At 39.1% G+C, this 27,035-nt stretch overlaps 5 protein-coding genes across 7 annotated transcripts in view; 2 read left to right on the top strand and 3 right to left on the bottom strand.

The window, feature by feature from the left end:
• LOC130545650 (hatching enzyme 1.2) overlaps positions 1–10,741 on the bottom strand; it is a 40,259-nt gene extending 29,518 nt beyond the window's left edge. Inside the window, exons 1-10 of one of the 2 annotated variants that reach the window (XM_057320280.1) lie at positions 10,589–10,732; positions 10,417–10,470; positions 10,282–10,341; positions 10,125–10,171; positions 9,789–9,870; positions 9,470–9,584; positions 9,016–9,188; positions 8,674–8,755; positions 8,478–8,599; positions 7,580–7,935 (exon numbers count right to left, since the gene is read on the bottom strand). In XM_057320280.1, the coding sequence (XP_057176263.1) occupies positions 7,928–7,935; positions 8,478–8,599; positions 8,674–8,755; positions 9,016–9,188; positions 9,470–9,584; positions 9,789–9,870; positions 10,125–10,171; positions 10,282–10,341; positions 10,417–10,470; positions 10,589–10,628 (783 nt within the window). In that variant the 5' untranslated portion in view covers positions 10,629–10,732 and the 3' untranslated portion in view covers positions 7,580–7,927. Of the gene's footprint in view, positions 1–7,579; positions 7,936–8,477; positions 8,600–8,673; positions 8,756–9,015; positions 9,189–9,469; positions 9,585–9,788; positions 9,871–10,124; positions 10,172–10,281; positions 10,342–10,416; positions 10,471–10,588 lie in introns of those variants that run through there. The other variant, XM_057320278.1, reaches the window with a different exon arrangement.
• On the bottom strand, positions 2,618–7,109 carry LOC130545647 (alpha-2B adrenergic receptor). The gene has a single exon (XM_057320275.1). It carries the CDS (start codon positions 6,119–6,121, stop codon positions 4,754–4,756), a length of 1,368 nt encoding a protein of 455 aa, XP_057176258.1. The 5' UTR covers positions 6,122–7,109; the 3' UTR covers positions 2,618–4,753.
• An 89-nt stretch (positions 10,742–10,830) lies between the features above and the next one.
• zcchc9 (zinc finger, CCHC domain containing 9) lies at positions 10,831–14,424 on the top strand. Of its 2 annotated transcripts, none has more exons than XM_057321949.1 (6): positions 10,831–10,905; positions 12,664–13,061; positions 13,369–13,519; positions 13,731–13,823; positions 13,935–14,003; positions 14,095–14,424. In XM_057321949.1, exons 2-6 carry the CDS (start codon positions 12,675–12,677, stop codon positions 14,205–14,207), a joined length of 813 nt encoding a protein of 270 aa, XP_057177932.1. In that variant the 5' UTR covers positions 10,831–10,905; positions 12,664–12,674; the 3' UTR covers positions 14,208–14,424. The 2 variants fall into 2 exon arrangements, with proteins under 2 accessions (XP_057177932.1, XP_057177933.1); XM_057321950.1 differs by having other exon boundaries at positions 10,832–10,905; positions 12,667–13,061.
• Positions 14,425–14,540: 116 nt separating this feature from the next.
• On the bottom strand, positions 14,541–20,713 carry LOC130546589 (acetyl-coenzyme A thioesterase). The gene is given in 16 exon segments (XM_057321948.1): positions 14,541–14,681; positions 14,754–14,880; positions 14,953–15,081; positions 15,171–15,304; positions 15,393–15,476; positions 15,606–15,669; positions 15,750–15,805; positions 15,928–16,078; positions 17,333–17,452; positions 17,522–17,650; positions 17,815–17,836; positions 18,013–18,157; positions 18,241–18,342; positions 18,428–18,488; positions 19,047–19,116; positions 20,442–20,713. Coding segments are annotated over 16 exon segments (1,713 nt in total). The 5' UTR covers positions 20,620–20,713.
• A 1,608-nt stretch (positions 20,714–22,321) lies between these two features.
• On the top strand, positions 22,322–24,639 carry LOC130545742 (bone morphogenetic protein 10-like). The gene is made up of 3 exons (XM_057320460.1): positions 22,322–22,654; positions 22,707–22,965; positions 23,627–24,639. Exons 1-3 carry the CDS (start codon positions 22,322–22,324, stop codon positions 24,637–24,639), a joined length of 1,605 nt encoding a protein of 534 aa, XP_057176443.1.
• Positions 24,640–27,035: the final 2,396 nt, after the last annotated feature.

The following is a 27,035-nucleotide window of genomic DNA, read 5'->3' as shown; positions in this document are numbered from 1 at the left end:
TGATTGATTCATTAGATAAAAACACGACACCATCAAAGTGACTGACTTCTGCAATCATCTAATGGATGCCCATAAAAATGTGAAGCTTTGCGTTTGAGTTTGGGGTGGAGAGAGTCGTTTCGTTGCTTTGCGGTGACCTTTGCAAATCATGTGCCAAAGTGGATAAGCTTTTTAGCAGTGGTCTTGCTATTTTTTAAAGGAATGGTCTCGTTTTTTAACTAAAACCCTAAGTAGGTTATGCGAATCAACTATTCTAATCTCATTTTTTGGTTGTTTTTAGCACTAAACTCTAAAAAGTGCTCCACAATGCAACAGAAGAACCAATCTGGCTGAATGGTTCCAATAAAAACCTTAAACATCTGTTTCACAAAAAGTTCTTTGCGGTTTAAAAAGTTTTTTTAGATGATAATACAGGAAGTTTTTAAATCTTTTAATAACTTTACAGTATATGGTTATTTTGGGAATGAAAAATAATTCTTCTGTGGCATTGCTGTGAAAATATATTTAAGATAATAATATACTTGAAGAGCTCATTTGCAAAAACAGAAAAAAAAAATCAAAAATCATCTTTTTTACTTGTGCATTCCAATTAATATTTTATTTATTTCTAATTAATCAAACTGCAGTTGAGTTGTTTTAAGTAATAATAACTCAAAAATACATCTAAATAACACAAAAATGTTCAAAAATCATGTTTTTATTAAGCTTATTAAGATCGGTTTTTATAAACAAACTCTTCACTTGGATACACTTAAATTGACAGTTCACTCCAAAAAAAATCTGTCATCATTTACTCACCCTCGAGTTGTTCCAAATCTGTATAAATTTCTTGGTTCTGATGAACACAGAGTAAGATATTTGGAAGAATGCAAACCAAATATCTCTGTTTTCATCAGAACTTATAGATAATTTATACATTTTGACCAACTCGAGGGTGAGTAAACGATGACAGAAATTTAATTCTACTGAAAAGTGAAATGCTCAACCAACTCAAGATGAGATGCAAGCAAAAATCTAAAGTCCATCTTTGAGGAAAAAGTGCAAGTTTGTGCTAGTTGTCCATTCTCACGCTTGACACCAAGAGACCTCACTTTAATGTCACAAAGCATTTGAAAGACAAACACCATGAGAAACCTTTGAGGCGTCTAATTATGGCAAAAGTTGTGGTTGAACTTCCTGTACATCACTGCTTTATATCTCTAATGCATGCAGGATGCAGAACAGAAGCATGCGTCATCATCTGCGGTCATTTACAGCTCAACTTCCAGCAGCTTTTTAACAAACCACATATTAATGTACAAAAAGTGTTTACTAAACGGAGAACATAGACCTTTGACTGAACACACTGGGGTATATCCAGATAAGTGGTGCATTTGAACTAAACTCAGACGCATAGCATGCTTTAAATAACAGCTCTTTAAAGGCGTCCAGAGCGCATCTTAAACTCATTCCAGCTGCTCTGATGGGTCTGTAAACACTGACTACAGAAACTGTGATTGCGGAGTACATTCGTTTAAACAAGCTCTCTAATGAACTCTCAGCGTAAAGACGCTTCCAGCCCTTAAGTGATAACACATTGGACTAAATGTGCATAAAGTGTTTATCATCATTTAAAAAAAATGCAGAATAGTGCACAGCAAAACGATAAACACAAACTAGATTTTTTACCTTTTTGTAAAATAATGCACAACTTGTCTTGCCACAGGGTTGTGTGGGATGTTTCTAAGGTGTTCATAGAGGTTGCCATGTCATGGTGTCATGCATCGAGATAAATACACAGATGCCACATTAGCGGTTATATAAGATAAGATGCAAAAAGAAATGTTAAGTTCAAAAGCTCAGAGCACAGTTCAGAAAAGCAGTTTTGTTCGCAGGCAGATTCCTGGCCCTATAACCACCCAATGCTAGACTATCAATATAACAAGATAAAGGCAGTAGCTGACACCACATTAAAGTCACCATAATTTAAAATAACCTGTAAAATTGAGTTAATAAAAAAAAAGAACTTGTGAAAAGATATCATCAGAACTTTTAATTTTCACAACCAGAGGCTGCAAAATATTAGATCATATTATATCAGATTAGAATATTATATCATAGATTTTTGCTGTGAGTAACAACAGCGACTAAAATATCGACTGTTTCAAGATGGCGGACGCGTCCACGTATCTACATTATATATATATATACTGTATATATATATATATATATATATATATATACAGTATATACTGTATATAGTGTCATGAGAGTGTAGCATAAAGGGATTAAATAGTGTTAGAGATTTTAAAGAAACCCTTAACCTAAATATAAGCAAAACTAACCGCCATTCACGTGGATCTACAAACAACAACCTTGATGCTCAGATTGATTTTCACAGAGTGCCTGTATGAAGTGTTAACCACTGCATATGGACAGGCCACACGTCTGACCCTGTACAATAAAATGTAGCCGGACACATGCATGAAAAAAAATCCTTCAACCCAGCAGTTTCCATAATCAACATCTTTTCTTCTGATGTCTGTGTACAAATACCTTCCACCTCAGCCTGATTGACAGCATCTGTTTTTGCCACTTCAAAAAGAGGAAGGACGCTTGAGATTCTCAGGGAAAGCACCGTTTCGCGAAATTAAAATGCAACTCCACGCATGAAAATATGAACAGCTGCCAACAACAGATTTTGCCGGCAGATGTAATGAAACGAAATCAAAGCATCCGGAATTAAGAGAATGTTTATTTGACCTCGTGTTGGGAGAAGATCGGCGCAAATGGTAATAAATTGCATGAAGGAACGTCAACTGAATACACAAAATCTTGCCGAGAAGCTACAAGATAAGCTTACCAATTATAGTAGTGGTGATTCTGATAAGCGAAATATATCGAACCATATTTAATCATGTATTATCAACACAAAACTTTTCAGACAAGAGGACTCAAGCAGCTCAGCACAGATATAAGGTTACAAAATCTCTTTTTTTAAGTTAACCTCAGCTGCCAGAGCCAAAAATCTCAATTCTGTCATCATTTACTCACCCTCGAGTTGTTCCAAATCTTTATCAATTTCTTTGTTCTGATGAACACAGAAAAAGATATTTATAAGAATGCGTGTAACCAAACAGTATACTTTGGCGCCGTTGTCTACCATAGTAGAAAAAATGACAATGGCAGTCAAAAGTGCCCCAGAACTGTTTGCTTTCCTACATTCTTCAAAATATCTTCTTTTGTGTTCAACAGAACAAATAAATGTATAAAGCAATTTTCCTACTAGTCAATGCTTACAAGCATTCTTCCAAATATCTTTCTCTGTGTTCATCAGAACTCCAGAGTAAATAAAGACAGAATTTTCGTTTTTGGGTGAACGGTTCCTTTAACTAAAAATACAGTAAAAGTGAAAATATTAAGTTACAGTTAGATAAAATTATGTATACATTTTGGGTCATCATAACATGAACTGCAATCACAGTATAATCCAGGGCAACACAATTGACATAATAAACATTTCAAAATAATCTGAATTAAGACATTACCATAAACCATTTTCACATTTATAGTACTCACTAGAGTAGTTTAAATGAAAATTATTCAATGACTTAAAGTAAATTTATTTGCACAAACACATTTGGCATATGACAACAATTCATTTTAGTAGGACACCAAATGGATTTTTTTTTTAAAAATGCAGTTTTATAGATAAAGACATGCTGGTACATGCCTAGTGCCAATTATCTGATCTCTATCTCTATCACGCACGCACGCACGCACGCACACACGCACACACACACCATTTAGAATTGAACTCAAAGCACACAAGCATTCTTGCAACAGCAATAAAGTAATAAAATTGAATCAAGAGGCATTAATCAGTGCATAATTCATTTACATAATTGCCCTCTCTTCTTTCTACACCACGAGGGGTTCTGACAGTCGGGAGAGAGTCACGCTCCAAACCCAAAGTCCATTTGTCTCGATCAGAACCAGTCAAATTAAGCCATAAGAGACTAAGCAGACTTCTCTCCTGTCTGGATTTCAGGAAATCCATGTCGCTCATTACTGATATCTGCAAGCAGAAAAACAACTAAACCAGCCAGAGATCAGGCCATGCTTTTAATCCAAGCAGAGAATGTTCAAACTGTATTTTAGACCTATACATTTATCCTGCTCTAGACACGTCCTATCCGAGCTCCCGGCTCTCCCCCAGAGATGAAGAGAAGCTCTCTGAAATCTTCTGACATGCCGCTCTGTGATCTCGCAGTGCACCACAGCCAAAGGTATGTCCCAAGAAAGAAAAAAGAGCCGCTTTGTGTTTGAAAGTGCAACACTAATATCCAGAGAGACTTTTGAGCTTCTTTGATATGATGCAAAAAGAAAGTGATCAGTTAAGAAACTTTGAAAGAATCTCAAAAAGATGAGAACAGTCCAGAAAAGTAAAAGAATCATCAAATCTGTACACTAACTGTGAATGTTCTGAACTCTGTCCGCACCATGACCAGGCTTTACAGTATTTCACCCCAAAATCAGAGTTTTCAAAAATCCAATTTCTTATTGTTATTTAGACTTAATACCACTACAACATTTGTTGTGATTTTGGATATCTGGACACGAGACAGTAATGATAATTATATGGGGTAGTGGGGATGCTTGAATATCATACATATTTCACATCGTAAGAAATGATAGTGGGCCTTTCATTTCTTTATGACAATTTTTTTTCACTTTCAGAAGAATCACTGCTCTATACAGAAATGTCGATTTCTTAAAAAAAACAACCTTTACACTTTTTGCACAAAATCTTTTCGAATGCTTTCCGAAAGTCCCTGTTAAAGACGGTGTAGATGAGCGGATTCAGGGCGCTGTTGCAGTAGCCAATCCAGAAGAAGAATTTAAACAGGGGTTTGGGCACTTTACAGGCCTCCGGACAAACAGCTGTCAAGCTGTAGGTGAAAAAGAATGGAAACCAGCAGATGACGAAAACTCCAATAACAACCGCCAGAACAAAGGTGAAGCGCTTCTCTCGAATGATCATGGCTTTTTTCCTGGTGTTTGGCGTCCCGGCTGGTGTCTGCGGGATGTTTGGCGAGGCCAGCTGGCTGCCCTTTGATGTAGCGATTACGTTCCTGTACGTCTGGGTGGGTGAGGTTTGGTGGCCGGGTTCCAGCGCCCTTACATTGGAGGTCGTCCCGTTGGCAACCTCTCCGTCTGAGCCAGAGCTTGAACTGTCCTCGTTGTTGTTTCCCCCTTTCTTCTTCGGGGGTTTCATCTGCTGCTGGGTTTCGACGGCGGGTAGATGCGGCTGGTACGTAGCCGTTTCGGTTTTGAGAGCAGGCTGGCTGGAGGACGAGGCATTCACATGATTGACACCTCCTTGTGCTTTGCCGTTGTCTAGTGAGCCTCTTTGGACTGCTGCCTGTGGGATGGCACCCGCTCCATCCTTCCTGGGCTCTCCTGGAGGACATCGCGTGTGCTTCTTGGCGATCTGGTAGATGCGAACGTACACCAGGATCATGATGAGGCAGGGAGCGAAGAAGGACCCGATAGAGGAGTAGAGGATGTACCACGGCTCATTATTCAGTTCACATTGTGGGCCAACCCCTCCCTCGGGCTCCTGGGTTTTGTTCATGGAGATAAGAGGGGGGAATGAGATGACAGCAGAGATGAGCCACACCACCAGAATGGCCGCTTTGATCTTGCGAGGAGTGCGCTGGGTGCCGTACTGCATCGGCCGTGAGACAGAAAGGTATCGGTCCAGGCTGATGGCACACAGGTGTATGATGGAGGAGGTGCAGAAGAGCACATCGAGCGCCAAGATGATGTCGCACCAAACCGATGTGAAGTACCAGTAGTCCATGAGTTCTTTGGCTAGGTTAAATGGGATGATTAATGTGGCCACCAGGATGTCTGCTGCGGCCAGTGAGACCAGGAAAAGATTCTGCGGCCCTCGCAGAGAACGGCACGTCAGAACGGCGATGATTACCAGAATGTTTCCAAAGATGGTAAAGAGCATTACGAGCATCATGGCTGTGGCAAACGCAGCGGTGGCTTCAGGGGAATACGGAGGATAGCTCTGGTTGCGTATTTCAATGCCGGTCTCTGACCGAGACGAAACGTCAGGAAATGCAGTCATTTTCAGTCCAGGTTTCAGGCTTAACTTGTGTAAGGCAGATGCAGGCTTATAACTCAATGTCAGCTAGCTTAATCCTTCCAAAAACATTCCTCCTTTCAGAAAACCACCAACACTGTAATGAGTAAAAAGGCTCTTTATGGCACAGAATGGCATTCTCCAAGTGCTCTCCTTCACAAGAAAAAACAACAACACAAGAGCACCTTACCAGAAGTCCAATCAGTATGTCCAAAGTCCGATAAAAATAGACAGTTTCCAAAAAAACTATTTCTATACGTGTTATACTGGTTTTGTAGTTCGGAAGTCGCCGCTTTAATTAAGAAATGCTTCCTTAAAATATTACGTAATGAGAACAACCCGTTTTTACTTACAGTAAGTCAGTTAAAAAAGCGCGTAATCTCATCTCCAGTCTTAATGAGATGCCCACTGGGCGCAGAAGCGTCCAAATAAGCAACTAAATTCAATGCTACAATACAAAAATAAAATGCTGACAACTTGAAGTCTACGTTAAACTGTTTCAAAACAGAGTTCAATGCGATTTGTGTCCGATCGCCTCCCAGATGCGCTCTCCAAAATGCGTAAAAAGCTTTGCCATCTCCAGAAGCGCTCCACTTATAACCAAAACTACACTTATTTCATCAAACACCAAGACAAAGACATATGTGCATGAAGCTCCACGAAGATTAACTTTCTTAAAGATAGGTCCAGTTTTCTGGAACTTGAAAATCTACTTAATTTACAACGATAGAAAAAAAAAACTAATTTTCACGATTATACATCTATGTAATGTCCATACGGTTGTACGGTCTTCTTTTTTGTTGTTCCAATTGCTTCTATTGTTTACCTCATTTGTAAGTCGCTTTGGATAAATCGTCTGCTAAATGACTAAATGTAATTGTCTTGTCCTCTGCGATCTCGCAACTCGGCGCATCAGTCGAGAATGAACTGAATCTGATCTAAATCAGCGCATCTCTCCGTGTCCCTCCTCCGTGACGTCACCTGTCGGACCCTTGTCTTGCATGACGTCAGACAGCAAATGCATCCCTCTCATCATGTCCGTTCTTTATAATTGTCAGCCACTTAAAAGTACCAACGTTTCAAAAAAGTTTAAAAGAACCATCTCTGGATACAGAGCACCGATGGCACTCAAGTAAAACAGTGTCGCTATTAATGTATTCCTGCAGAGGTTTCCTTGTGTTTTGCTTACTGTTAAGTGTATACTTTAGAAGACTTCATAGGCTTGAATAGACATTGATAGAGGCATATTATGGCATAATATTTCTGAAGCAACAAATAAAATGAATTTTATAATGTATGCGCCCTACCCCCCAAAAAATGCTACTGAAGAAAACAAAAACTAAGCCCATGTGACAATGCTAGTGGAAATATTTTATATACATTACATAACAAACCTCAACAACTACTACAATGTACTTTCAAGCACATTTAACTTCAGTTTAATGACATTTCATTTCATTACATTTTAGCGCTTCACATCGTTTCAGTGCTTTAGGTTTTCTCACTCTGGGTTCCACTGGCAAGAAATGATTCACTTTTTAAAAATCTCCACGAAGGCAAACAAAAAAAATGCTCAATGATCGCCACCTACTGGACAAAACGAAACATGACAAAGTGACGTGTGAATGAGTTTTATTCTAAATAACTTTAGAACAGACGACCCTCAAGGTCCTTTTTGCTTTCGAAAAGCCTTTATTTGTCATCCTAGCCTCAGAATTCCTGCATCAAAAAGTATCCATATCAAAGATGATGGTTGGCGGTGTCATCGTGTCACTTTCCCCTTTAACCTTCTCACATGTCTGAAGGGCAGAAAGGGAGAAAGTTGAGAAGTTTGGCAGTAGGTGCTTCTGCCTTGTTAAACGCCCAATGCCAAGCAATGTCACACAACAAGAAATAATGAAGAACTGTATCTAGTCTCGAGAAATACTTCGTCAGTGGTTTCTTTTCATCAGCTGTAGTCCAGGTCATAGTCGTGTGTGACATACCTATAATGACTTTTTAAACTATACTTGCAAGAAATAAACCGTACAAAGCATGCAACTAAAAACACACCTACTCTATACAAAAAAAAATTCTCCATTTCCACTTTCCAGTCTCTAACTTAAATCTACAATAAATGTAGAAGAAATCAAATCTATAAGTGATGTTCTTGCGCATTTCTTATCATAAATGTTTTCAGGAACCGTGTGTAAAATGCCGTTGAAAAAAGTAAAGATGACTTCACCTATGTACAGTTATTTTTTTATCAGTATGCGTTCCTTGGAAATTAAAATACAATAACTTTGCACTGCCAACTGAATACTCTACCACTTGAGCCTCAGGATGAACTGTATTGACATACCACATTTATACAGCCTCCGGATTCTCTGCACATCCAGCGCAGTCAACCGTATTCTCTGGCCGATCGTCACACTGCGGTCTTTGGGCACAATTGTGGGTTCTCCATTGCTTGAGAAATAATTGCTACAAAAAAAAAGAACACTAATGAAACCATATCTTACCCAGCAACCATATAAACCATTTAAGAGTAGCCTTACCTTCCATAATGCAAGATAGATTCCATGTCATACTTGAGGCCAAGAGTGTTTCCATCTTTCGGCAGAAAATTTTTTTCCTTCCCTGAATAAAAGTATCATAGAACTTCCAATCAAGTCCCTTATAATTACACATGTTCAGAAAGTCAGACACTTTTTCAGGATGACGTGAAAGGCCATCACAGCATCAGGCTTTAAATCCAACACTACACTACCAACAATCAAAATAAAATGTTACAATAAGCACTAAAAGTGAACAATGAATAACCAGCTAAAAAGAATCAAATAAGAACGTGTAGCCATTGCCGAAAATGTTGAATCAAATGAATTCCTCATGAGCCGTACCAGGGGTAATGTTTTCAGACAGTATAGTAATATATTTTTCACGATCGATTCGTGAATGCTCGTGGTACAGGCCTAGAGCATGAAGGATCTCGTGGCAGATGTTTCCAGCAGAACACTTCTCCCCAACCACAATACGCTGTTCACCCCCCACACATCCAACAGAAGATGCACACCTTTAGAAAAAGGAATGAGAAATTATCCGATTAAACTCTGTGACATTTCACTGTGACATTGATTAGATCCCTCTCAACACAGCAGTGTTAGTCAATGAAAACATTTTAATAATGGAAAAAATAACAAAAGACAGACATTTTAACTAAAATTTCTCTGACTCAACAGATGGAAAAGTTAATTAAGTATCAAATGAAAAATAACCAATTCAGAAAATAATTACAAGCTCCTTTGGTTAAATACATGAAAGTCTATTATAGTGTAGGGCGAGACTATAACTTACCCTTGACCGTAAGAGAAGTATATGAAGTCGGTTTCAATAGTACGCGGATAAAACGTGATGCACGTCTTGTCACTGATCATGTCTAAAGCTTCAGTTATTTCTTGAATCCGGTCCTCTGACACCACACATACACACAAAGTAAAACACACAAACCCTTATTAAAGTGCATTTACATGTGGAAAAACACACACATTAAGGGTCAAAACATGAAATGTATAGAGAGACACTCAAGGTTCAGGATGAATATCTGCATTGACACACACAACAAAAGAGAAAAACATTCAGCACCAAAATGACTTGAAACGTTCAAAAGCCTCACCGAGAACGAAATCGATTTCATACGGCACGGACACAATCCCATCCACGTTTGGCCACAACTCACTCACTGCGTTCCTGTCACTCTAAAGATAATACATTCATCTTTTTAAAGCAGCAGCAGAATAAAAGTGGATAGTTTGTGGAGTAGTTAGGCGCCTTTGTATTACAGATTTGCTAGAATATTAAAACAGAGCCCTTGTTTAAGGACCACCTTAAACCAGCACATGACCAGCTACCATGCTTCAAAACCCACCTAACCAACATATGCTGGTTTTTTCAACAGGTCTGATGAAGAACGTGGCATTATTACAAATATAAAGGCACAATTTGAGCTTACAGGCATCAGGATATCCCCCTCCAGAACAGCATCATCTTCCACATCCTCTGTTGAATAAATAGGCAAATACAAAATTGTATTAAATGCATTTATGGGTTGTTATATTATAAACAATAAGATTATTTATGACAGTTTTGTTGGAATGTGCATGATTTACCCATCACTACTTCACCATTTTTAGGCAATAGACGATTTTCACTCAGCGAGTTAATGTATCCTGAGAATAACACACAATCTCCATCAAGCCATTGAACCATATTGCAGTTTGTTTAATAATAAAGACTTAATTTACCTTCATCAAACTGGATTTCAGAGGTCTTCTGTTTTCCCAACGGTCCCCCCCACACTAAATACATAAATAAAAACAATACATATTAAATCTTGTCACTGCAAATATTCATTTATAACACTTTAAGGGCTATGTAAGTGTGTTAGTGGGACTGTTCGTGGTTATTGTAGCCTACCTTGACAAACCCATCCCACCAATATAAGGAACAAAAGCATTTTAAAATGTCAACAACTTGAAAAAATAGGGAAAAATAGATGTAAAATGAAGCAGCGATGAAGGTAAGTGTCTTTTTAAACGCGCCCTCATTATGCAAATTAATCATACACCTGGAACCCTTGATTGGCGTTTCAGCTCATTCACAACGGAACCAATTCTCGGACGGAACCACAAAAACAGTGACAAAGTTTTGTTTCACACCGGAGGCTATTACTGGTGGGACCGAGAAAAAAACCCACGTGAACGGTGTTGTATTGTGACAGCTGATATTAGAAGGTAAGGGGGATACATTTTTACTAATCATTTTCAGCTGTTGTTGTTCAGTCATCCTCAATTGGCGGACCGCGGTCATAGCCTAATAAACCATTTAAAACTTTTGACTATTTTGGTTGTTTAAATTGAGCCGCGCGTCTACACAACGGAGAATCACGTACACCACACGAACTCTCGGGAACATTTATGTAATTGATCTTTTGCTGCTATATCCTCTGATATGTTTATCAAGCGCCAAACGCGCTTTATTTGAACCCTTTCGTATGCAGTAGTGCAGACACGCAGAGCTGGTAAATGGACACATGACAGTAAACAAAATGCAGAAAGTATTAAAGCATTTGTATCCGTCAGTCTGTTTACTGTTTGCTAAATGTCTCCAACTTTTCAACCAGATTTGTGATATTTTATTAACCATAACGTTTTATCTACATTTAGCGTTAGCATCATTGATCAGCATGTAAACATTTGCGAGCCTGTGAAAACCCAGGCTAAAGTCTCATTATCGAATTGATTATTAGATAACAAGCATCACAGATTAATTTCAAGCATTAATTTCACTAAGATTTTGGCATTATTCGGTCAATATTGAAGATATTGTTATATTTTCACAGAATATTCTGTAGGATGATTTTATGAAGGACTTTTGCTGGGTTTGCACAAGCAGAGTCACATTCTGTAATGAACAACGTTTTAATTGGGAAATTATTTAAAGATAGAAGTAGTTCTGGTATGAATGGCATGGAAAGGCTAATTTAGTAAGTAACTTTGTTTTCTGTTTATGATGAGAGCATTTTAATTGTTACATTACATTTGCTGTTTGCATGTTGTCAGTAGTTTTTTTTATTTGCAAATATTAATTGTCAGACTTCTATTGAGAGGGCATTCCCCTAAAGCCACAGAGTCTACAATATCCACAGTGTGTTTGTATCAAAATATAAAATAAATGGCCTGATAAAAGATCATATCTTTTACAGTATATCCAACTGGGTTAAATTGATTAAATATTTATTTATTTTCCAAAATTTCTTCCGTTTGGAAGAAAGTATAAAGACCGGACCTCTTGGAACTTTAATTGAATACCCCTGTTGTAGTTGATCCGATCTTAAAGATTTTCTCCTGTTAGTAACATTAAATAACTTTAAACGTCAGAAATGTTCTCACGGGGTTAACCGGGTGATTTCACAGTGATCTGTTATGAAGCTTTATATGAGCATTAACGTTAATCATCATTCTGATATCATGCATATGCATGCTATTATGTTAGTTAGAGAATAGGACATAAGAAAATTAACCAAAGTTTTATTTTAGTAAAAGTATAGTTTCACTTTTGACAGAATGATTAGGCTGCCATTTTTATTACCATAATTTAACGATATTATGGATAAACCTGTTTTATACAGTCTATGGGATATACCATGGTTACGGTAAAGTGATGTTATCAAATAAGATTGCGGCATTTTTAATATATAGCATGGTCGTGAATGATTGATCTTTTTTTTTTATAAAATACTGGTGACTGACAATACCTGGGTTTGAGTTCACAACATTTATGGTAATAGTTAATGCTACGCCCAGCACCACAATACAGGTAGGTATTAAGAAAAAAAGATCTTTTAACAGATCTTTGCATTCGTTTTTGACCTAAAAACAATAATCAATTTTATTGTCTTAAACAACTATTGCATCAGGTTGTATTACTAACCATAATACTAATAACAACAACAAATACAGTGTACTTGCTTTACTATTATCTTCATCCAGAAGAACTCAAAATGACAAGGTGGGCCCGTGCTAACAACATTCACAAATGCAAGCCGGCAGATGCCACACCGTGGAAACAGCTCAAGGCAAGTGGGAATACAGAACGACCAGGTTCAAGCGCTGGTGGCCAAGCCAGTACACATGACAGAGCCTCAAAAGCTCCGCTGCACATCCAGAAGGGACAAGGCATAAAGAAACCTAACGAAAAGAAACAAGAACATGAAACTGAAGATGTGAATGGGTTTCTGGAGTATCTGAAGCAGACAGGTCAGACTCTTCAGAAAGGGCCACCTGGAAAGTACGATGACCTGAGGGAAGAAGTGGCGGTAGCGTTGAAGAAAGATGAAAGACGAGAAAACCGAAGGATAAAGAGACAGAACACTAAAACGAGCAATATGGTAAGGAGCTGGATGTGATAAACACGGATGTTTTTTATTTAGAGGAGAGGTGCTTTTGAATTTAATGGCACACATACTGTTAACATCCCTTTTATTTGACTGATACTTTTTTAAATAGACTTAATACCTGAAATATAATTTTGTGGAAAAATGCAAAAAATCTTTTCATCGAGATGTGCATGTTCTTGAAGGGTGGGAATACATTTCAGTGGCCATAATATTTGTATACACAATTTTGATAACTAATTACCTTAAATGTATTATATCATTGGGTATTAATATTTCTGCTGTTCTGTTTTCAATCTAGATCTGTTTCAACTGCAGGAAGCCAGGTCACGGGCTTTCCGACTGCCCAGAGGCAGATAATGATGCGGAGATGGGTCGGGGGATTTGTTATCGGTGCGGTTCTACAGAACATGAACTCCACAAATGTCGTGCTAAAGTGGATCCTGCCATGGGTAAGAATCCTTGAATGAGTCAGTATGAGTGAACAACAATTAAAAATATATAAATCTCATTATATTAGAGAAATACATAGCAAAAGAAATAGCACAAGCAGACCAAAATGATGCATTAAAAATTGGATTTCTTAGATATTTCCTCATCGTATTAATTGCCGTCTACATGTGTTTAACACTGCGTACTTACTTTTTTAATTTTGTTTCCTAGGTGAATACCCATATGCCAAGTGTTTTATTTGTGGTCAGACGGGTCATTTGTCCAAATCCTGTCCTGATAACCCAAAGGGAATGTACGCTGCTGGTTAGTGACTTTTACATCAACCTGAGTGACCTGTTGGTATATTAGTCAATACGTAAGAAGACGCATGCTGCTGGTGTTTGTTTACGTGTTTTGGTTTTGTTGTTGATTTAGGAGGTTGCTGTCGAGTGTGTGGCTCAGTGGAACACTTTCAGAAAGACTGTCCCGAGCATCAGATGTCAAGTCCGTGGCTTTAACTTCACGTTATGTTTTTGCTGTTTATTATGGATGAAAACGTGTATATTCAGATCTGACTTTTCTGTACTGTCCACAGCCAATTCCATCACCCTCGGACGGATATCCAACAGGATCAGTGCTGACCACGAAGACGTCCATGTGCCTAAGAAGAAAGTGCAGCCCAAAAAAGACAAGGTGGTGGTATTCTAAAAGTCCCCTGTCCCGTGGGTGTCCTTCTCTAAACATGGACTGTCCGCCATTAATTGTTTCAGAAGAAACAAGAATGACTTGAGACTTGTTAAGATACTCATGATGTATGTGCCTGAAACATGTGGATTTTACATATGGGTCAGATACAGTATCATTTTAATCCTGCTATGAGAGGGACTTGTATACGAGCAAGAAAGGAGACAAATAAATTACATTTACAAAACACTTTTGTACAAATACTTTAAAGCAGTGAAATATTTCGTGTGGTTTTCATGGTTATGTGGCATTTAAGGGTTATGAATCACAGTCAAGTTCAACCGAGATTTTTTTGCATCAAAAAACTGTAGTCAGCAAATCTTGCTCCAGAAATGAAATGCAGGACATGGCTGTGTCTTCCATGGATTTGGACCAGCCTGCTAAATTTCCTTCAATGTAGGGAAGCACTCCTGATGTTACTTGGTTGTAGTAAGACGCCTACAAGAGCAATGATCAGAGTCAAAGGCCGTATTTCTTCTAGATAAGAGCTTCAGAAAACTCAAGTGGTACCTTGCAGGTTGAATGGCCGATTCTGTGAATGAGGAATCCTGCGCATTTAGCTTCACTCCGGATGGAGTTCTCCTCCGGTGGAACTGTTGCCACGGTGACGGATCGGATCGCTATCACGTATGGGTCTCTGTCACAATAAAATACCGTGTGAATTACCAGTGAACACAGACTGTGTTTGTTGGTAGAAGCGAAATCTCACCCATCTTTGCAAGGTTGTCTTTTAGACAGCAGGAACACAAAATCTCGACATCTTCCGCCATTGATTGTGGCACATTTAACGTGATACACTGTTTCCTCCTCATCTGCTTTCTCCACTTCCTTGCAGCTCCTGACGAACACAACACCAAACAATAACAGATCATTTTTATGTGGGATTGAAATACGTGTGTTGTATCAGAATGTCACTTGTTCACACACAGATAGTTTTTGTCCCAGCATGGCCGCAATCGCAGGTCAGCGAGACGCGAGAAAGCGTGAAAAGCCGAAGTCTTGATCTCCATCTCCACTCTTATATACAGTGAATCTTCTTCCTCGTGCACGTAGGTTCCAACCTGCGGGTCATTTTAAAACACCAGATGCATAAAAATAAAATGTACTTCACACCCTCAAATTGGATCACAGAAAAAATATAACTTTTACCCTTTCATTTATGTTATTAGCTTCCCAGCCCTGCTTTCCTGCTAAGATGGTGAGAGCGGCCACATTGTTATAGCCCAAATATACCTGTGCAAGAACAAACACTTTAAAGTCAATGTTTAATATCAGCTTGATTGTCAATAACCATATTATTAATACATCATTACAATACGACAATTTTGCCAAGCATTATTTGATTTTCAACTATAACGTTACCTGATTATTTCTGTCCCAAGGCACAGAAATCGGCCCCTCATCTCTTGAGTACAGAATGTGTTTTCTGCAGGGAATTTGTTCAATGTAATATTTCTAAAGCAGCATCATAGCATAAACATTTATGTTTTGTTTATTGACACGCACCTGGCCATTCGAATTCTCTTTCTGACAATAGCGCCAAGAAATCTTCTTTCTCCATCCTTAATAACAAAAGCTGCCTCATATATGTGTCACTTTTTTATTTTATTCAGGTTTAAACCTTTGTCTGATATTGTTTAAAATGTTCGATTTGTTGTCAGTGTAGAACGTGGAAATCACTTACGTGAGTTGTGTAAGTGACATCAGGAAATGTTTGTCTGTCACCGTTGGGTCCTGGGAGGTAATAAATCATAAAGGCGCTGTTGATATGTCTCGGTGTCCCTTCATTCCATTCCTCACAGTTATACGCTTCCACACGAACACCCACCTCCACACTGAGAGAGAGAAGGGGCTGTGGTCAGTCAGTCAGTTTATTTCCCTTTCCTTACCCACTGCCAAGCAATGTTACCATAGTTTTGTTTTCAGTTCTATTGTATTTTTATTCATATTTTGAATTAACTTTCTATATTTTTAGTTTTCATGTTAATTTTAGTTTCATTTCTAGTATTTGTTTATTTTTTTGTTTAATTTATATTTAAAGTCCCTGTGAACCGAGAGTCCCGATCGTTTTTCCGAGTGAAATGGCATTTCTAATGAGAAAAATAGTGGGCGTGGCTTTCCTATTTCTCTGCGATTTGATTGGATGTATAAAAACAGCTGTTGAATTTTGAAAGGGAACTGGCAGCAGACTGACAGTTGAAGGGGAGGAGTTTATGGATGCTCCAATCAAGCAGTCTAACATACGTCATTTCAGAAGGTCAGTCATTACAGGAAGGAAGTGCATTTTCAGATTTTAACTAAAGATTGTGAGGGTACACGAATTTTAAAAAGAGAATGACCCACATTGATAAACTATTTACAATAAACGCTGCAATATTTCATGAAAAAAATAGACATTGTCATTTTTTATTTCACTGGGACTTTAAGTTTTAGTTCATGTTTTTACATTTTCAGGCAAAAAATTTTTGTAAGTTTATTTCTCATTTCTGTTAAGCTTAGGTTTTTCAAATAATATTTATTTTATTTAAAATGTACAGTAATGTTTTAATAGTTTTAGTTTCAGTAATAACTTTGCTGCAAAGTACCATCTCTTGTGGCTCATTGCTTTACTGTAGCAACGTATGTATTGCATCCAATCAAATTCAGATAAAATGAATCCCCGCCCAACATTCTTGAATATCATGTACATCACTCGTAAATATTGCACATGACTTTTTCTTGCGTATGATAGGCTATTTCATGTCTGTGTTGACAGTAAGTGAAAGTGAGTGAAAGTGACCTATTAGTCAGATATGGTGACCCATACCCGAAATGTGACCTCTGCATTTAACCCATCCAGAGAGTAGTGAACACACGCACAGCAAGTGGTGAACACACGTACACCCGGAGCAGTGGGCAGCTATCACTGCAGCGCCCGGGGAGCAAGTAGGGGTAAGGTGCCTTGCTCAAGGACACCTCAGTCGTTACCCGCCGGCCCTGGGAATCGAACCGGCAACCTTCAGGTCACGAGTCCGACTCTCTAACGACTGTAGACTGCCCCACGACTGTATATAGCACATACAATACCACAACAGTCATGGCTCATATACCTGGTCTGAAAGGCATTATTGACCATTGCCTTGAACACCAGTCTGTCACCAACACTCGAGGGACCCCGGAACTGAAACATGTCCACGGCTCCAAGAGAAGGATAGCAGCCACACAGTCGACTAAAGGAACAAAAACAAATTCACAAAATACACAGACCCACAAATTTGACATGTGCAAAGATCTAGTACCTGGCCGCTACCGTAGCCACATTCTCCATCCAGGCCATAATTTGACCACCGAAAGTATTTCCGTGGTGATTGGCGTGTGGCGGCAGCACCAGCTCGATGCTCTCGACCCGTGTGAGCTCGGTCGATACGGTGGGCACGATGGCCTTTTTGTTCCACAATCCTGAAATGTCAACAAATCCTATTAAAGCGATCACTTTGGAATGCCGTTGCTCTTGTGTTCCTGTCCTCTGGCTGACTCTGAATGAAGATTCCTTCCACTACTGAGTATTTCCACACCACCCGTTGTAGCACATGTTCTTTCATTCTCTTCTGTCACTGTTCCAGGGACAGTGCGATTTTTTTCCCACAGCTAAAATGCAAAGCTGTCACGAAGCTTTCAAAGGTACAATGCCCTAAAGAAACCTCAGGTTAAGTTTTCAGTGACCCTGAACCTAATCCACCTCTTGCGTAACTGAACCCAACCAAAAAGATCTCATGACGCGCGTGCTCACCCCTTTCCTGAAGGTTGTAATAATCACTCATGAGGTTTTTAAAGGCCTCCTCATTATACAGACGGAGTCTGCGTCTTTCTGAAGCTAGCGAATGTTCAAGCATTTCCTCCGCAGAATCTTGAAGATCCAGTGGTCTAAGAGCCACCTGCAGCAAAAGACACAGACGTTCAGCTGACCAAAGTGGATTATTAACTAAAAGGTCCTTCCCTACAATGGCAGTTGTCTTACTTTCTGCGTTCCTCTTGGTTTGGCGACAAACGTGGAGAAAGCCACTCAAACCCTCTTCATGACTCTGCTCAGCACCTCCTGCACTGTTACATAGATGCCCACCTGATCGCACACATTACACACGGATCAGACACGCTACAAAATATTCATTCCGATTGATCAGTGTTGATTTTTTCATTTGAATCACCTCCATGCTGGTGGTGAAAGCTCTGTTGACTCTAGCTTTGATGTTGATAACCTGCCCAACCCTGATGACAGATATATGATGAGATAGGACATCATAGAAAACAACTGAGATCTACAGTTGACATTTCAATGAGATAAGCTGCAAAAGATGAATTTGCTATTTTGTCTGTTTTCCAGTTCAAACATCTTCAATCAGGATACATATTTGAGAAGCAAAAAGACTAGTACACACTTAAAAACAAAGGTGCTTTAAAGGTTCTTCACAGCGACGCTGTAGAAGAACCATTTAGTTAAAGGTTCTTTAAAGCACCATCTCTCTTTCTAACCTTTTTATGATCTGAAGAACTTTTTTTGCCACAAAGTGAAACAGAAAGGTTCTTCGGATGTTAAAGACTCTTTATGAAACCATTTGGACAAAAAAGGTTCTTCTATGGCATCGAAGAACCTTTTGAAGCACCTTTATTTTTAATAAAAGAGTTACTGTGTGTTCATGGTTTCAAATTGTTCTCTTAAAATGGTAAAATGGTTTCTTTTATGTACATAGGGCTTAATTTAAATATTTTTACATGTAAACAGTACATCAAACTGTGAGATGATACTGCGTTTGTCGTGTGATGTACCTCACTGTCTCTTCAAACTGAATGTCATCCATGGAAGCTGTTACACATGCCGTTCCTGCGTGCCTTTCGGCTGATCAAGAAATACATGAAGATGAAGAGAGAGATTTATAAAACAAACCTCTACATGCTTGTTTGTCACTCTGCACACTGTTATTTTTCTTCAAAGGGGTCATATGACACAGCTAAAACTAAAAATGGTTTGTTTTAGATGTAATGCAATGTGTATACACGATTTAAGGTTCAAAAACGTACTTTCACACACCGTGCATGTTTGTATCTCCTCTTTGCTCCGCCTCTCTGAAACGCGTGGATTCTTTACAAAGCTCATGGCTCTGAAAAGCGAGGTGTGCTATGATTGGCCCGTTAACCAGTGCGTAGTGATTGGTCGAATACAACAAGCGTGTGAGGGAAATGTAACGCCTCTTACCATATTTGGAACATCAGGGTCCAAAGCAATTGTGCTGACAGGACAGCCCAAAACCTCACACATTTGGGCGGTCTTAGTCCAATCATACCACGAACTGATGTAGATTTGTGGGGGTGTGGTTACATGAGGCGTTTCAGATTTGTGGGGGTGTGGTTACACGAGGCGTTTCAGATTTGTGGGGGTGTGGTTACACGAGGCGTTTCAGATTTGTGGGGGTGTGGTTACACGAGGCGTTTCAGATTTGTGGGGGTGTGGTTACATGTGGCGTTTCAGATTTGTGGGGGTGTGGTTACACGAGGCGTTTCAGGCAGGTCTGGGTGAGCATTTGCTTTAAGATAGAATGCATCTTTTGTTTTTGTGCAATTTTACGTGTCTAATACATGCACGGGCAACTTACAACACACCAAAGACACAGAAAAACACGTATTCATGCCATATGACCCCTTTAATATGTCTCACTGGGTGAGAAACTATACTTGCTATATGAAATGAAATGTCAAGTATTGTAGAAGACACGTGTAAATATTTCATGTCTGCTTTCCTTATGCGCTCCTAAATATCTCTGAGAGAGAGGGACGCGAGCAGATTCACACTTGACTTTTGGGGTAAAGGTGAATGGATGGCAGCTACCTTCCCCACTTAAGGTCCAAAGGCAACTGCTTATCAAACCGTACTCTCTGATGGGCTGATAACATAAAGTGACTGCTTTGGACATTTTGACTGCTTTGGCAGGTTAGCCCACATTTTTATTTGGTTTTGCATATATTATAGCGTGCTTTAATTCTCAGCCCATGTCAAATACATGAACTACAGGCGGCTGATATGAATAAAGTCATGAGAATAAGATGTCATTTAGCAAACACATTTATGCAAAACAAACAGTTTCAAGCAAAATGAAGATGAGATCTTTGACGATGCTCGGTACGGATCAAACCATCGCACCTCCTCTAACTTTAATTTGTACTCACCTGCCAGACAGGCAATCGTGTCCATCCACTTTAACAACTGTCCTGCACCCAGTTCACCCTGGTGGTTGGCATGACAGGGCAAAATGGATTGGCACATCTGCACCTCTAGCGGGCCAGACCCGATCCTTCGTCCTTTCTCACAAGATCCATCTAAGACCACACAACCCTGGCTGCACATGTCTAACGCTTCTGTTGAACAGCTCAAGTTTTTTCGAGAGAGTGGAGTGTTGAAATGAGGCCAGTCTGACCGTTCCTGTGCTCTTATTGGAGCTGATGCCCTCGACAGGTGACCTCAACTACAGCCAACTCGGACGTTCTGTCAAATCATGTGATGTGAGAGCCAAACTTGTAACTGAGCTATAAAGCTGTGACGCTCAGACACACCTTTACACTTTCTCTGCTATGGCTTTAACAACACATGGGTTCTGACGTAATCTTGTTTTATTACATGTGATCCAATCAGGAGCTATAAACCTGTGGGTTTGTTTACATACATATATATCACCGAGATTACATTTAAAGTATCTGTTTTAAAAAGCTGTGTATATTGACAAAAGTCAACACAGGGTAGAAAATAAACACTTCGGAGGGAAATGTCACACACTCATAATAGGACCTTGAACATTGTCAGGCAAATTCTCGGGCAAAGAAAAAAGGAAGATGTCATTACAAAAAACACAAGCTCACAGTATAATTTTAAATAATTCACAGATAAACAGATCAAAAACAGATTTGAAATATATCACATGTTGATATATACAGCATGTTTTAATATATACATATCAAAATAACAAATAATTTCTCTTAAAATAAAAAGAACGGTTTTTGGGTTACAAAGCAACATATGTTAAAATAAGTCAATTACTGAATTTTCTTCCTCTGAAAGGAGCCGGTTCTTTTTCCAAATCCTGCTCTTTTAACTTACATTTACATTTACTTGCTAGATCTTTCAAAAAATATCCCAAATCAATGAAACCCTCTAACCCTCTCTCTTTCTCTCTCTCTACAGGTATTGTTCTGGCTTGAAAACGATTTGGTATTAGCACTTATTGATTGTATTATTGCCCCTGTGACATATCGCTTTATTGTTTCCTAAATTCTCTGTAAGTCACTTTGGATAAAAGCGTACGCTAAATGACTAAATGTAAACACGGCACTAAAATCAGCTCAAGACTACATGTAAAATCGATTATAAAATCATTTATCAGATAACAAATGATCAAAATTGTCTGAAAAATCTACAGAGAAATTGATCAATTTGACTCTGGGACAAGTGAAACTTTGTCTATACCTGTCTAACTGATTTTATACTGACACCTTGTGGTTTATAGTATTATTGTAGTTAGTGCACTCAAAATTAAACACAAAAAAATAATTTATTCACCCTCTTGTTGTTTCTTTTGAGAAATTTCTCAGTGGTTTTGTGTCCATATAATGGAAGTCAACGGGGAGCGTTGTTGTTTTGTTACCGACGTTCTTTAAAATGTCTCTTTTTTGTGTGTTCTCCCGAAGAAAGTAATTCATACAGGTTTGGGATGACATGAGGGTGAGTAAAGTATAAAAGTTTTTTTTATCGTTTGGGTGAACCATCCCTTTAAGCTTGTAGCTGGTCTGGAGCTGGTGTCCATTGCCCTTTTGGTCTTCCCCCCAAAAATTTTGTTTAATTTAGTTTGTTAGACTACCTGTGTTGTTTGTTGCCGGTCCAAAATGTGCACAGATTCTAAAAACAGCCTCAGGAGGTTAAAACCCAAATCCTTACAGCTTCCGTCAATTTGAATGAAAACGCGAATTCAAAGCAGTAAAACATAATGCCTCATATGGGTTTATGAAGTGCTGAGGCCATATGTTTGACGAAGGCATGCATGGAAAGAAGATACAGGATGTGTGAGGAACCCCGTGGCCCTCACCAGCCACACTATGAAAGGCCCAGACAGCAAGTGGCAACATCTCCAAAGTTGTCAGCACAAGCAGGTTGTCAGCGTAGTCCTGCCCTCTGCGCTCGATCACAAGATCAACAAGGACGAGACTGTTTTTCCTCCAGCACCACATCAACCTGTCAGTCCAGTGGAGAAAAACCTAGCAGCGCAAACGCACAAGACCTGCGCAGGTGTCCGAAACCCAGGATCTTATGTCACATCTCCATATCCGTAGAGATCCTATCAGAACACATCTTTGCGCTCAACCATGACTCTTTCTGGGGTTTCGAGAGTCGGGTACGTGTGCACCCTGAGCCTCTGGGTCCTCTTCTTGTCTTCCCGGGGTCAGTGTAGTCCTATTCCATCTCCTGAAGTGCAGCGCTCCATGCCAGTCGATGTTCTTCTAAAGCCAGATGATAATGTGGACATGCAGAAGATTGTGGGGCAATTCCTCCACATGATAAACTTCACAGATCAGGGGCCCAAGCAGAGGCCCCGAGACGCTCGTGTTGAGCCTCCAGAGTACATGCTGGAAGTTTTCAAACGCTTCGCCAGCGACCGCTCTGCCATGCCCTCGGCCAACATTGTGCGCAGTTTCAAGAATGAAGGTACAAAGAGCTTTTTCGTTCAATCCATAATGGGATTTTTTTTTATTTGTAGCTTGCACGATTTGTTAAAAGTTAACTTACTAATTAAACCATTTCTAATAGTATAATAAAATCATGATTTGACCTATGAGACGATCTGATTATTTGTATTTTTGTCTGTGATTTTGTAAATCTGTATAATTTGTTTTTGATTGATGTTGGATTTACATTAAAGTAGATGGATTTTTAATTCAATTATTATTCTAATATATATATATATACAAATTGTAGCTCATCTATTATTGTTATTATTTGAAATGATTCATGGAGATTTAGAGAATTCAATGTTTATTTTATTTGGTAATTTCTCTGAACAACACATGTACCACAAAATGTTCCAAATAGTTCTTCGCAGTGATTGCATAAAAACAACCATTGTTGGTTCCCTAATCTTTCCAGTCAAAGCTTCTTAAAATAACAATTTCTCTTACCCTTTTATAGTCTTCAACTTTTTGTCCACTACAAAGAACCTTTTGTGAAACAGAAAGTTCCTGCAGATGTTAAATCCCAACGCAGCCCAACAAAGAACATTTTAAGAACCTTCCATTTTAAGAGTGTATTTCATTTTTGTCTATGTATTAACTTAGAAGTGAAATATGTTTCTTGACTCTCTGATCTGCAGATCACTCAACACCCACCGTGATGCGTAAGAGCTTTCGGACACACCCTCTTCAGTTCAACATCTCTGTCCCGCAACACGAGCGCGTCGTCACCGCCGAGCTGCGCCTTTACACCCTTCTCAAGAGAGACCCGTGGCATCATATCGGCGCGGGGTGGAAGGTGACCGTGTTTGAAATGCAGCGGAGCGTCCACTGCCGGAATGCCGAGGATGTCAGCGACAGGGCAGGTGAGAGAGACCTTTGTGGAATTCAAGAGTTGGCATCAAGGCATGTCAGGCGTAAGGACAGTGGCTGGGAGGTATTTGATTTGACAAACGCTGTCCAGAACTGGAGAAGGTCAAGAAATCTGACCCCCAGGCTGGAAGTTCATATTGAACACTTGAACCGTGATGATGCAGCAATACATTCGGGAAATACCAACGAATGGAATGGCCCGCGTTCTGTAGAACTGGACATTGACCGGAACCTCAATGGAAAACACGAGCCGGCGCTAATCATCTACTCAGACGATCATAGCGAAGAAAGTGGAAAACTCAAGCACATGGCTGAAGAGGAGAACGAGCTGCCGGGCATCAGTGGAAGGTGGATGGATGAAGATGAGGATGAAGAGGCCGAGCAGGACGAGGCATTGTTAATGCAGATGCGATCCAACGCAATCTACCACAATGGGCCACGTGTGCGTCGCAGCGCTAAAGTTGAGTACTGCAAAAGGACTGAGATGTATGTTGATTTTAAGGACATAGGCTGGGACTCGTGGGTCGTCGCACCGGCTGGTTATCAAGCTTTCACCTGCCGCGGCGTGTGCAGTTATCCACTCGCTTCAGACGTGACGCCCACCAAGCATGCTATAATCCAGACGTTGCTCAATTTGAAGAGTCCCCAAAAAGCCGCCAAAGCCTGCTGTGTGCCCACCAAGTTAGACCCCATCTCCCTTCTGTATCAAAATCAAAATGGCGTTGTGGTTTTAAAACATAAATACGAGGGAATGGTGGTCGCAGAATGTGGATGTAGATAATGAAGAACTTAAAAAGACGAATTGCGTGAGAAACTCGACAGAAAACTGACTGAAGAAAGCCAATCATGGAGAAAAGAAGGAGGTGACCTCAAACAAATGAACCTTTTTCTGCTCGTTAACCAAAATAGGAAAAGCTTGTTGGTGTCTGAACGCCTGCTACACGTCAGACTGAGATCAGATGCTGAACGGAGTGTTGGAACATCACCATTTCATTTAGGCCTATAATGAATATTTACAGTATTTTTCGTAAACTGGTATATTTTCTTTGCCCCATTATAGTTGCAATAGTGCTGTATAATACACAACATGCTTTGCGTGATAAATCATTTGTCACATATATTATATAATATTATATGACACTTATTATATATCGTTGAATTTGTCTGACTATCCAGTTATCAGACAGCTTTTAAAGGGACAGGTTCACCTAAAAATAGAAATGCATCATTTATTCACCCTCATGCCATTTAAACTATATATGACTTTTTCTTCAAAAGAAGATATTTTCAGAAATGCCTACGTGGTTTTGTGTCCACATACTGAATGTCAATGAGGATCAGTGTTGTTAAGTTGCCAACATTCTTCAAAATATCTTCTTTTGTGTTATGCAGAAGAAAGAAAGTCATACAGGTTTGAAATGGCACGGGCATGAGTGTGTGGAAGAATTTCCACTCATTAGGGTTCCCACATTTGTTGACCAATGAAAGAAACATATCTTTATAAAAATCACATTTACAAATATAATTTGTGAAGACAATCAAACATTTTGGAGCTAGAACTAAAAAACCGTCTTCTCTATGAACCTTTCATCATATACAAAAAAATGCTAAATAGATACAAAATGCTGAGGGCAGATAATCTGCCATGCACTCTGTTGCCCCTGATGTTGCCCGCATGCCGTGCGAGCCGCTAACGCCTCCTCTTCCACACAGCTATGATAAGGAGGTGTCAAAAACCGAGAAGTGCGTAACCCCTCACTCAGGACGAGTTCTCATTCCAAGTGGTGCATATGCGGACAGGAGAGAGCTGTCAGATTCCACAACAGCAACAGTCTCCAACAAAGCTTTTGCCCGAACACTGCCAGATTCATGCTTGCAATGTGAAGCCTACACCCTGAAATATATTTAATAAGAGACCTATAACCTCAAAGCGAGGTTGAAACAGCCCAACAAGGAAAACAAACCAACACATTAAAACGAACAAGCTGGTGTGTGACTTTCAGGAGATCTGGCGTGACATGTTTCTTGTGTTCTCTACTAAACAAGCCATCCACAGTTTGTGTGTGTACGATGTGAATAAACCTGTAGATACTCAAGCAGTTGTTTGCTCATGTGTCTCAAGCCGAATCAAACAGGTCTTATGAAAGAAATATCTGTTACGTTTAGGGATCTTATCTATAGCACTAAGTGTTCAAATGTAAAGACCTTTAGGAGCAGAGATAAGGTCACATACCGGGAAGCCATACTGTATGATACAGCAATGATACACACAACTGAAAATGTTGTTTTTAACACAACAGTTTTAGATTGCATTGTGTTTATTCGGAGAGACGTTTATATAAGTGGAATTATATAATTGGAAGGTCATTTTTCATTTAGCTTAACTAGTTTATTATTTTCAGCCATTAAAGGGCACATTTATTCATTTCATTTGGTAAGTATAACATGTGTTTATGTGATCTTAATTTCCGTATTGCACGTCACTGACGTTTACCAGTTTTGACCATTTTTACCATTAAAAAATAACCAAAAAATAACCATCAGGGTTATTTTCTGGTTGCAAAAAAACAACCAAAAAATAACCTTCAGGGAACGTTACTTTCTGGTTACAAAAAAAACAATAAATAACCATCAGGGAACGTTACTTTCTGGTTATTTAAAAAAAAACAGCCTGCAACGTTCTGGGAACGTTATTTTCTGATTGCAAAAATAACCAATAAATAACCATCAGGGAACGTTATTTTCTGGTTGCAAAAATAACCAATAAATAACCATCAGGGAACGTTACTTTCAGGTTACAAAAAATAACCAATCAATAGCCATCAGGGAACGTTACTTTCTGGTTACAAAAAATAACCAATAAATAGCCATCAGGGAACGTTACTTTCTGGTTATTTTAAAAAGAAACAGCCTGCAACGTTCTGGGAACGTTATTTTCTGATTGCAAAAATAACCAATAAATAACCATCAGGGAACGTTATTTTCTGATTGCAAAAAAATAACCAATAAATAACCATCAGGGAACGTTATTTTCTGGTTGCAAAAAATAACCAATAAATAACCATCAGGGAATGTTACTTTCTGGTTACAAAAATATAACCAATAAATAACCAGCAGGGAACGTTACTTTCAGGTTACAAAAAATAACCAATAAATAGCCATCAGGGAACATTACTT

This window comes from Triplophysa rosa, linkage group LG22 (genome assembly GCF_024868665.1).
Source record: "Triplophysa rosa linkage group LG22, Trosa_1v2, whole genome shotgun sequence".
In the NCBI taxonomy this organism is placed as follows: Eukaryota; Metazoa; Chordata; class Actinopteri; order Cypriniformes; family Nemacheilidae; genus Triplophysa; species Triplophysa rosa.
This window is presented reverse-complemented; position numbering and strand designations above follow the sequence as displayed.